This window comes from Schistocerca gregaria, chromosome 9 (assembly GCF_023897955.1).
Source record: "Schistocerca gregaria isolate iqSchGreg1 chromosome 9, iqSchGreg1.2, whole genome shotgun sequence".
NCBI classification, from domain to species: Eukaryota; Metazoa; Arthropoda; class Insecta; order Orthoptera; family Acrididae; genus Schistocerca; species Schistocerca gregaria.
The window spans coordinates 197,342,406-197,355,117 of record NC_064928.1 but is presented as its reverse complement, the minus strand read 5'-3'; the positions used below and the strand labels follow the sequence as shown (position 1 = coordinate 197,355,117).

Sequence of the window (12,712 nt, the reverse complement as noted above, 5' to 3'; positions counted from 1 at the left end):
GGTTAACTTCCAACATCAGCAGGCGGTGACATTGTTCCCCCCCACCAAAGTCAACATCAGTACTTTCTTCTTGAGGGACATTGACATTGACATCCCATTGCAGTCCATTCTGTTGTATGAACGCTTTGTTTTGAAATGCATTGTGGAATAATTTGACAGTCCATTCTGTCTTGTTCTATTTCAAGTCGAAGCAACCTTAAGTTTCCACTCGGTGACAAAATGTGTTCCAGTACTAGTACTGTGCAATATATTTAAAGATTGTTTGATCTTCAATCCTTTGGGTTTTCTGCCTTCGTTGTTGAATTATATACATGGATGTTATGGCCTTCTTTCCCTGTGTTTCTGCACTCTACTTTCATTGTCCACTAGTTGTGAACAAAGCTCTGTGTCGTGTCCACAGCATTAGACGAAACCCCCGAGGACGTGCTGCGGACCAGGTTTGCACAGTGCGGCCTCGAGATGGACGCCTTCAGCTCGCTGCACTATGTGGGCATCCAGACGGTGAACCAGGCTACTGACTTTGGGCCCCTGAGGTTTGCCGTGCGGTCAGAATTAGACAACTCTTCTGTCAGGTCCCCACGGCCTCCTGCACTGGTCTTCCACACTCTGAAGGTAACATTTCTGTGCATGTAGTGTGCAATGATGAGCCTAAAAGACAAGTGCCAAACTAGGTCAACAAGATTAAGCTTTCATTGCATACTTTTATTATTATTGTTGTTGTGGTGCCTCTTTTCCTGGTAACTTTTAATCTTTGATTGGGTGATTGCCTATTGTGTGTTGTAAAGTACTGAATGTTGATTTTGTATTGCACACTGCCATTAGTATCTACCATGTACATCAGTTTAGTTATTTTGTTAATTCAAACATCATATTCTGTAGACTGAATATGAGGGAGGAATTGCATGGCTGTGTAATGAATAACAAAATACATTATTATAGGGATGCAGCTTTGCCAGATGTTCTCTGTAGATTACTTTGATAACTATTAATCATTTTTAAATGGTTAAGGGAGAAAACAACAAATTGTGATATAGAGAAGGAACATAGAGAAAGCTCTGAGCAGTTTGTAGGCACTCAAATGAAAATTGAAGGTTTAAGTTCACCTTTGGATATGTTTTAATACAGAAACCTTTTGAATTTGTTTTAATACAGAAACCATTACTTTCTAGAAATTTTAGTCTTCTCTAATTGTACCACTCCACTGCACTTCATCCACTCCAACATACTTAGATGTTAGCTGAGTACTAATCGAGGTTGAATAATAATAGTTATTATGTACTACATGATAAAAGCTTATGTTTCACGAACATTGTCTCCTGGTGCACCAACAGAAATGCACAACACAGTATTTCAATGTCTTGTTTATTTAAAGAAAGGTGAATGTATGTTTTTCATTTAGTCTTGGAGTTAAAGACGTGCAAAATTTTCTGCCTTTCCTCTCCAGGGCAATCGGTAACATTTTTGCAATATTTAGTTAGTTTAAAGTTCCATGAATCACTTGCACCATAAATTGTAATGTTGTACAAACAGTCATTTTATATTTACATTGCACATTAATTTGCAAATGTGGCTGCACGCTGAATATTTGTAATCATTGTGTGCTTTTTTAAACTGTTTATGGGAATTAGTAATTCTTACCCACCACGTTTTTCACATTGCAGTAATATAAGTTGTTCTACAGAATAGTAGGAGTTGTCAAGGAGCAACTTTTTCAGTTGGTTTTCAAGTTTTACTGTGCTGTCTGTCAGACATTCTTATATCACTGATTAAGTTATCAAATATATATCACAGCATTGTGCACACTCTTTTTTGAGCTAAAGACAAACTTAATGTGGAGTAATGAATGTCATTTTTCTTTCTGGTACTGTAATTATGTACATCGTTGTTCCTTTTGAACTGCAGTGGATTATTTACAACAAACTTCAGTTTCATATGCCAACATTGAATGAAAATATGGGAAGTGTGTCGAGCTATTGATCTGTCTGCCCCCAAGATTTGCAGTGATTCTAAGCATGAATGTGACTGAACTACTAAAAGGGCTAAAATGTTCTTTTTCCATTTTAAATTCTCATCACTATGGACACCGAAGACTTTTGAAGTTTCCACTATATTTATTATATCCCCACCATGTGTTATACTTATCACTGCTATTCTACCCCTGTATGTGCAGAATTGAATGTGTTGTGTCTTTTTAAAATTGATGGTGAGACCATTTACTGAAAACCAGTCAATGATATTTTGAAGAACACTGTTTACCATTTCTTCTGTTACTGTATGTATGCTTGGATTGATTACAATTCTAGTGTCATCTGCAAAAAGAACTAATTCTGCTTGTTGCATATTAGACAAAAGATCGTCTACACATATGAGGAACAATAGTGGGCTCTCGTTTGAACCTAGGGGAACCTGATACGTGATTTCTCCTCAGTCAAAATAATGTCCCTGGGCTACATTGGTTGAATTACTAAGTGCAGCTTTCTGCATTCTTTTGCTTACATATGACATTATCCATCAGTTGGTTATACCATTAGTTTCACGTTGTTGTTGTTGTCTTCTGTCCGAAGACTGGTTTGTTGCAGCACTCCAAGCTGCTCTATCCTGCGCAAGTCTAATCATCTCCGAGTAACTGCTGCAACTTACATCCTTCATCCTTCTGAATCTGCTTACTGTACAAATCTGTTACTTTCCCTCTATAATTTTTATCCCCTCTCCCTCCTCCCTCCCCCCCCCCCCCCCCCCACTCTCTCTCTTTCTCTCTCTCTCTCTCTCTCTCTCTCTCTCTTTTTCTCTTTCTCTTCCAGTACTAAATTGGTGATCCCTTGACAAGTCAGAATGTGTTTACCGACTAGTTCCTTCTTCTTGTCAGATTGTGCCAATAATTTCCTTGTTTCCCATTGTTAGTCAGTACTTTCTCATAAAGCTCATAAAAATTTTAGTTTATCTGTGAGAATACTGTGATCCACACGATTATATGCCTTACGTAGGTATCAGGACATACCAATTGGCACTATTTTGATATTTATAAAGGAACTTCACTATAACCATGGAAAGGTAACTTGTGCAGATTGTTTATCCTGTGCTTTAGTGATGTATACAACTGCCCATTTAAGATGGTAACTAAAGCTCTGCAGGAATGAAGCCTTGTAGTACCTGGTCATATATGAAGGTAGCGTGTTGCATATCACTGACAAACATTTATTCAACCAAAATTTAAGATAAGTAATTTCACACAGAATCCTGGACAGCACAGCTGATTGAACACTGATCGGCATAACGTTGAGGAACTAAGCACAATAAACTTCTGTAACTAAGCTCACTGCCTTTTACAGCCTAGACTTTGTCATTTTCAATTGTGTGTAGGTAAAAGAACAAAAGAAATGAAATATGGAAGCTGAGTCCTGTATAGTCTTCAAAAATTGCGTTGTCCTTTGGAAATCACAGAGTATAAAAACAATGATTGACTAATTAATTTTTACAACATGCAAATTTTGTATCATAAGGCAGTATTTTATAATGTTTTAAAACCCACCTTCCCTATTTTTGTTCTTTCATGTGTGTGTATATAAAAATGAGAAACCATTCAAAATTTGGCAAGCAATAATTTTTTCTTGAAGAAAAACAGCAATGCAGAAAAAATGGATTCATTTAATCTTCACGCATAAGATTAAACATTCAGAAACACACATCGCCAAAATCTGGAATCATTCCAAGCAGTTCGTAAATTAATGTAAATACTTCCATTGGTTTTCATTCTGACAAATGATGAGTGTCTACACATTAACTGTTGTCACTGTTTCATTGTAACTTATTGTTCCATCAAACTTAGTATTGTGCCATATCTTTCTGCAACATGAATGGTGGGAAACTGAAAGTAAGATAATTTCTAGTGCCAAAATCAGCTTGTGTTTAGTACTAAGTACACTTATTCTGGAAAACATTAAAAATTATATGTATTGAAATTGATGACATTCCAACTCAAAATCATTTGCTGTAGGAGCCCTATATTTATCATTGAGGTGCAACAACAAATTGCTGAAGGTGTTAGAGAGCTGTGAGATAAAATTAAACCACACTCCTCACTCTGCAGCACCCTTACGTTCTCTTGCTCATTAGATGTAGTCTCATAAAAGGTCCTTCGTCTGAATACATGCACGACACACAAAAATCCTTCTTGAAACCCAGGGCACAGGAAATGATTTGATAGGAATAACAGCCTTATGGCTGAGATTTCGATTCCAGGTTCTTCCAGTAATGAGCTGTATGGGACAGTGATTTAGAGACAAGAGTTTTACTCAAAAGAAATACATTCACAGAAGCAAAAATGTTGTAATTGAGTCTCTATAGCAATGGTAAAATTTCTTCAATTGAATTCACACAATCACATAACTGTTTACTGTGTGTATGTTTTTGTCTTGCACTGGAAGGTACAGTCTCGCTAATTCACTGGTTTTCAAGATCCTTACAACAGTAGGTAGGTAAATGTTGATACCACATTTCTTGACTTTCAGAAAATCTTCAGTATAGTTCCGCACTAAACAAAATACTTGCTAACAGAATATTTGAACAGATTCACTATTGGATTCGAGACTTCATCAGACTAAACATAATATTTACGAATGTCACATCCTCTGTGCTTCAAGGTCGTGTAGCTTGACTGCTACTATGAACAATATACAGTGTGTTTGACTATCCTGTGTACAAATGAAAGAGCTGAGTAAAGGACAATGGAACAAGTGAATAATCCTAATAACCATAAGTCTGCAAATGAATGGTTTCCCTGATATTGCCACATTTCATACCTTGGCAACTTACTGTCCATGTGTACCTTCATTTCCTGCACCATAAGCTAATAGAGTATTTGGGTGACATTCTGTGTGGTGGAAGGATGAATGTGTGATGGTGTACTAGCATACTTTTCATGTTTCTGGTGTTATCAGTTGTGGCTCACCAGTACTGTGACCTCCTAGATCCTCCAACTTGAACCTGTTGGATTTTTTTGTGTGGGATGTTTAAAAGCTTTGGTGTATTCCAGCCCTATCAATAGTGTCAATACTTTGGGAATGCATTGTGGGTGATTATTGATGCATTTGGGGCACACCTGGAATTTTGGAACATGTATGGGCACTGATGAGGAGTCATGCTGTAGCCTGTCTTCACATGAGGACAGTGGCCAAGAGGAACACTTGTTGTAATGTGTTTGTCCTCAAGTGCATATCTGCAGACTGGATCATCAGGGACTCTGTTATAAGGTGTTGATATAACACGTCATGTCACGAAAACCATTGGTTTCCAACCTATGTATGTTAGGATTACTAGTGAACTGACTAGTGAATGTCCTAATCTCCTCCTCTCCCCCCTCCCCCACTTTCTCTCTCCCCCTCCCTTTGTCCTGCCCCTCCTCCCCAACCCTCCACCCCCTACCTCCATCTCTGTTCATCACCTTCCCTTCGCTCCCTGTAAGTCTCTTATCACACACTTTTCTTATCCATCACCTCTTCCCTCGTCTCTTTGTACATATTCTCCTCTCTCTTCTTTACATCCATCTCCTCCTCCCCTCACTCTCTGACATTATTTATTATTATTGCAAATGCAACCTTGATTGGAAATGCAAATCACAGTGAATGGGTAAATCGGTTGCCAAAATTAGTATATGTGGTATATTTCAGTGCCTCACTAGTGGCTATATCTGTGAGAATAGTGGCTTAATGACAGTATTTAGCTTGGTTTGAGTCTGCGAACAGGTGGGATTATAAAGTTAGCCACAAAAACAACTTTCCTGTTGTCTGTTAAAAAGGAAAGCAAAACAATGCATTTTCTTAACACAGCTTAATATATTCTTTCCCACAGCCAGTTTAATGGAAAATGTTTATTGTATAATGTACGTCTATATCTCCAGTGGTTTAGTCAGTCAGGCAGTTGGTTGAGAAGGAATTCATCCAACTGAATCTTTACTTGAATTTGTGTGAACTGAAACAGAACAATTTCAGTAAGATCATGAACTTATTGAAATGAAATAAATCAGAGTTCATTGTTCTGGATTTATAGTGGGACATAATGAGAAATTCTTATTCAGTTTGCCCCTAAATGATGTCTACGCTCTCTGACTGGCCCATTGACTTGACAGTCGTGTAGATAGCCTGTACGGTGCGTACACCAACCAATATTTCAGTGCCTCACTAGTGGCATTTTTTCCAAAGAAATAAACCACAAACTGAAATCATTTGAATGTTTGCAGCTCACCAAAGTACTATGAACTGACATCAATCTTTGCAGCACACCAAAGATAATATCGCCACATGTAATACACTGAAATATCACTTTCAATTGTATTTTTTCAGTCAAAATATCAATATTCAATGTGGAACTGGTTGTTATGAAAACATGTGGCAGTGGAACTGTCAGAGTGCAGGCACATTTTTCATTGAGATTTTCATATAAAAATACCATCTAAATTTCCAAATCAGTCGAGCCTTTTGCTAGTAGTGATCTTTCGTAGATGCGTCAATTGATTTTTATTTATATAGCTTTGCTTGTTTCCTTGTCCATTACTCGGCCCTCTCATTTGTATGTATAGTAGTCAAACATGGTGTGTATAAAAACCTGCCAGGTAACATCTATAGCCCTATGTGGCTTGCAGATGATCAGCACTTGATGCTAAGATTGACAGGTGAGACTTGGTCTAACTTAATGTAATGCACATAATCAGTAAAAAGATCTAATATTGTTTTGCTACATAATTGCCAGTCAGTTGCTGTAATCATTAAATAATTAGGAGTAACTGTCTACAGAGATTTAAAGCAAAACGGCCACGTAACTATCACTGGATGTGGGGGTAACCGATTCCAGACTTCGATTTATTGGAAGACTCCCAAGGATGAGCAATTCACTCATGAAAGAGGTAAAAAAAACTTTCAAAGATGATATGCACACTTCTTTGTGGGTTCATTTAGTCAACAGTGATAAAGCCTTGGAAAGATATGTTGCGCCACAGAGAATCTTATTTAAAAATTCCAGGAAACTGTGTCCAAAAACAAATGGAGAACATACAACTTCTTCTGTGGGGCATTCGGAAATTCCTATTATAAACTTATGGGACTTCAAGAGGGGAGTGAGTAAATAATCTTTAGACTAGAAGGGAGGGAGTACATAATCTTTTGAATGGGAACCTATGTCTGGAGGTGTACCATTTCTGTTCTACAATAGTTTCAATTCAGATGTTTAACTTATCCACTTTTTGCTTGAGAAAGTGAATTAGGCATGACAGTCCAGTTATTAGGTAACAGTGTAAAAGGAAACATAATGAAATTTCCATTTATCATTTAAGCAAATTTGTTTGTAGTAACACTTTAACGTTGCTTATTTACATTATTCCGAAACTAAAAAGAACCCAGCATACTTTATGTACCCTACAATATTGATGCATTATAACAGTGGTTCAGTGTGGCAACCACCAGAGTTGCTACAGACATTATACCAATGAAGCATGTCCTGGAACACATTCTCCATCCCACCTGGGGTCTCTTCAATTTCTAGTGCAGTCGCCAGAACTCATGCCAGCAGATCTTCATCTGTCTCTACAGGAGTCTCATAAATTAAACTTTACATATGACCCCCCCCCCCCCCACAATAAGTGGCCCATAGGAGCTAACCTGGTGATCACAGTGGTAACATAGTTGGACCATCTCAGCCTGTACATCTTTCACTATATCATCTGCTGAGTTGTCTCCAAACCCCATGTGAGAAGTGGGGTGGTGCACCATCCTGCTGAAACTGCATTTCCTGATGGACATTCAGTGGCACAGCTTCCAAGAACCATCCTGTCAACCCAACTGCACATCAGGACAAGACATTTCTCTTTCCCTCAGTGGAGGTGTAGGAGTTACACATCTGAATTGAGAAATCACCATAGAACAAAAATGGTGCATTTCCGGATGTTGGTTCCTATTCAAAATATTATGTACTCGCTCTCCTCTACAAGTCCTAGAAGTTTGCAACAGGAGTTTCCAAACGCCCTGTTGAAAATAAAAATATAGAAATTCCAGTTCATATGGAAGGATGTTGACAGTATTCTGCCTGCATACCATCTGCAACCAATACAGAGCAGGAGGAGAGGGAAGTGATTCTGGTAGAATATGTAGCCATCACCACACACTGTACCATGTCTTGCAGAGAACTGATGTAGGTGTTGTAAGTAACAAATTTTCTGTCTTCAAAAATGGAATAACAGTTTTGCAATAAGCAATTGTAGTCACCAATGTGTGTTGTCTTCTTCTTGCTTGTCAAAAGTGGCTATGTGTTGAACTTAAGAACTTGAAGCTGCAACTTGGTAGGTTCCAAGAGAATGGCTAACCATTTAGACAAAAATTTTATTTAATAGTCTGTGTGTATGAAAACGACATAAGCATAAATTAGTTTCCACATAAATTATAGTTAATTATTACTTCAGATTAATTCTGTACCAAGTACTGAAACCAGAGATTCAGAGTTCAGTCCTGTAATCATTGCCACGTGTAACATAACTTTTTCTTTGTGTCAGTATTCTCTCTTTTGTCTCCTACTTAAAAATAGATACAAAATTATTAAATTGGTTAATGAATAATATAGTCCATGCCAATGTGTTTCGAGGCTCATCATTTATTTTGGCACATTTGTTACAAAAACATGAACAGATCTCATTTCATCTGCTCACCTTCACAAGTACCTGGAGAAGACAAGCACCATTTGCAGCTCACTCTTTTCATTTAATTCAAGACAGCTGAAAGTGGTATGGTGGCAAACGTAAAATTTCTGGAGTGAGTGGCTAGTTGATAATGAAGAATTCCTTATGAGAAAGGTAGAAACTAAAACATTACATCAAACCTCAAACTGAAACACAGTAAGTTAAGCTAGGGGGAGGTGTGATGTATTAACAAGAGTTACAGTACAATGATCTGGCTTAAAACAGCTGGAAACTAATACACTGAGGTGACTTCATCCGGAGTATTGCAGCAGCTCAAAGCCGTTGTAAGTCCCCTACAGAAATATTAAGCCGCACTGCCTCTATAGCTATACATAACTATGGAAGCACTGCTGGTGCAGGATTTTGAGCATGAACTGACCTCTCAGTTATGTCCCATAAATATTCAGTGTGGTTCATATTGGGCAATCTGGGTAGCCAAATCTTTTTCTTGAATTGTGCAGTATGTTCTTCAAACCAGTTTTGAACAGTCATGACCCCATAACATGGCACATTGTCATCTGTAAAAATTGAGTTGTCGTTAGGGAATATGATGTCCACGATAGCTGCAAATGGTCTCAGTTGTATCAGAGGACCCAGTCCATTCCTCGTAAACACAGCCCACACCATTGTGGAGCCACCACCAGTTTGCACTTGTGCCTTGTTGAAAACTTGGGTCCACAACTTTGTAAGTTCTGCACCACACTCAAACACTACCATCAGCTCTTACCAACTGAAGCTGAGACTCATCTGACCAGGCCACAGTATTCTAGTTGTTTGGGGTCCAACCGATATGATCACGAGCCCGGGAGAAGTGCTGCAGGTGATATCGTGCTGTTAGCAAAGGCACTTGTGTTAGTCGCCTGGTGCCATAGCCCAGTAGTGCCAGATTTCACTGCACTTTCTAACAGATACATTCATAATACATCTCACATTCATATCTGCAGTTATTTCATGCAGTGTTCCTTGTATGTTTGCTCAGACAGCACTACACAAACACCACTACTCTGTCATTAAGTTAAGGCCCTTAGCCACTGTGTTGTCCGTGTTGAGAGATAATGCCTGAAGTCTGGTATTCTCAGCACACTTGACACTGTGGACCACAAAATATTAAATTCTCTAGCGATTCCCGAAATAAAATGTCCTATGTGTGCTCCAGTTACCATTCCACATCCACAGTCTGGTAATTGCACAAGTGTGGCCATAATCATATTGGAAATCTTTCTTTATGAATCACATGAGTACAAGTGACAGCTCCGCCAATGCACTGCCCTTTTATACCTTGTGTACACAGTACAACAACATACCTGTATATGTGCGTATCACTGTTCCATTATCTTAATCACTCAGCTTAGTGTATATTGCAGGATGGAGCACTATTTTGGCTAACTGTCTTGTTTTTCTATATAGTCATTTCCAGGAACAGAACTTTAACATGCACTACAAGGGCTAGTCATAAAGTTTTAATTGTCAGCTCAAGAAAAAAAGTGGCGTAGTTATTGTTGAGTTTGTTTGATAAATTGGAGACAGGTAACAACATTATTGCAACATCAGTTGAATGCTACTGCTGTTTCTGTGTGACAGGTACTGAACGAGAAGTTCAGTGGAGAGATGGAGGTGCAGCCACGCACGCTGTTTCCTGACCAGTACTTCAGCTGCCCAGCCCGTTGCCTGTCTTGCGAGCGGCGCTGTGAGGCTGGCATGGGGCATTCCAAAGAGGGCCGGCCCCACATGTCATCTGGCCGCTGCAGGTGCATTAAATCTATACTACTATACAAAGACAAGTTGTAGTTTAACGTTGTTAACAAGAATCTCAAAACGTTCTTAACCAATTTACTAGAAGTGATTACATGATACTCTAATAAACATTCGTACGGGCATAGGATACACTATTTAATATATGTGGTATATAAATACATATACAGGGTGTCACAAAAGGTACGGCCAAACTTTCAGGAAACATTCCTCACACACAAAGAAAGAAAATATGTTATGAGCACATATGTCCGGAAACGCTTACATTCCATGTTAGAGCTCATTTCATTACTTCTCTTCAAATAACATTAATCATGGAATGGAAACACACAGCAACAGAACGTACCAGCAGGACTTCAAACACTTTGTTACAGGAAATGTTCAAAATGTTCTCTATTAGCGAGGATATATGCATCCACCCCCCGTCGCATGGAATCCCTGATGCGCTGATGCAGCCCTGGAGAATGGCGTATTGTATCACAGCCGTCCACAATATGAGCATGAAGAGCCTCTACATTTGGTACCGGGGTTGCGTAGACAAGAGCTTTCAAATGCCCCCATAAATGAAAGTCAAGAGGGTTGATGTCAGGAGAGCGTGGAGGCCATGGAATTGGTCCGCCTCTACCAATCCATCGGTCACCGAATCTGTTGTTGAGAAGCGTACGAACACTTCAACTGAAATGTGCAGGAGCTCCATTGTGCATGAACCACATGTTGTGTCGTACTTGTAAAGCCACATGTTCTAGCAGCACAGGTAGAGTATCCCATATGAAATCATGATAACGTGCTCCACTGAGCATAGGTGGAAGAACATGGGGCCCAATCAAGACATCACCAACAATGCCTGCCCAAACGCTCACAGAAAATCTGTGTTGATGACATGATTGCACAATTGTGCGCGGGTTCTCGTCAATTGGGCCAACTGGCGGTGAATTGAGGAAGTACGGTAGATAGTGACAAAACTAAAATGAGCTCTAACATGGAAAGTAAGCGTTTCCAGACACATGTCCACTTAACATTTTTTCTTTATTTGTGTGTGAGGAATGTTTCCTGAAAGTTTGGCCATATCTTTTTGTAACACCCTGTATACTATATAAGGTGGTAAGGTTTTTAGCAAGTCTCGGACAGTAGTTGTCTGATTTCCTTCAGGTTTTCAAACAATACCCTAATAAACATTCAGACAGACATAGGTTATATATTGTGTCACAGTTTAACATTTTACTAAAAATCTCAGTTCTTCACCGATTTACTTCAAATTTTTACATGATACTCTAATAAACGTTCAAAATGTTCTTGCAAAAATCTGAAAATTCTTGACCAATTAGAAGTAAATTTTTACACAGACTCTAAAAAAACAATTGGGTGGACATAGGCTACATAATTTTAATGTATATATTATATAAATGTATACATAAAATATAAAAAGAAGAAATATTTTTAGCAAAAATGTTAAAAAGTTCTTGATCAATTTTCTTCAATTTGTTGCCATCTCTGCAATAAACATTCAGACGGACATGGGCTGTGTATTTTTTCAAACAAAAATATACAGGTTACTGCAAGAGAGAAATATTGTGAAACGGGGTGGCTTAATTTTCTGTCTCACAGTCTGTTTTAACTAAAATATCAGGGAATTAAAGCCATTATACAAATTGTTTATCTTGAATATATTCTTTGTCTTTGTATGCAATTTTAAACAAACTGTGTGTACACAACAGATTGCTGTTCATATTATTACTCACAGCCAGTTTTAACAGAAAACAGGAAAAGTTGTATTTTTAGAGTATCAGCTTGTGATTAGAATACTACTACCATGGAGTCTGGATCATCTGAAACTTTGTAATCCTATCCATTTACAGTTTAAAACTTCACAGTACACTTGTCATTAAAGCCATTCTCCTCACAGACCCATCAATTGGAGATGTCTCTCTCATACTCCATATACAAATGATCACATCAGATTTACCCATTCATTTTAAGTTATTTCATTTTCCAGTCGGAGTTTTTTTTTAAACACCAATAAACAAGGGTCGAAGTTAAGAGAGAGGAGGTAGACAGAGAGCGAGGGAGGAATAGATGAACAGATGCAAGAGGAGGGGGGGGGGGAGTAGGAAGAGAATGACAAAGATTGGGGGGAGGAGGTGATTAGTAAAGAAGGGGGGGGGGGGGGGGAGACGGACAGAGAGAGATGGGGGGAAAAGGGGGATTAGGATATACATGCAATTCCCAATTGCTAAATATACA

The 12,712-nt window shown here is 38.5% G+C and overlaps 1 protein-coding gene across 1 annotated transcript in view; it reads left to right on the top strand.

Moving 5' to 3' along the window:
• The window catches only part of LOC126291988 (zinc finger FYVE domain-containing protein 1-like), a 97,881-nt gene that overhangs the window by 19,705 nt on the left and 65,464 nt on the right, over nt 1-12,712 (top strand). Inside the window, exons 4-5 of the mRNA XM_049985761.1 lie at nt 401-612; nt 10,301-10,467. Of these exons, the coding sequence (XP_049841718.1) occupies nt 401-612; nt 10,301-10,467 (379 nt within the window). The remainder of the gene's footprint in view (nt 1-400; nt 613-10,300; nt 10,468-12,712) is intronic.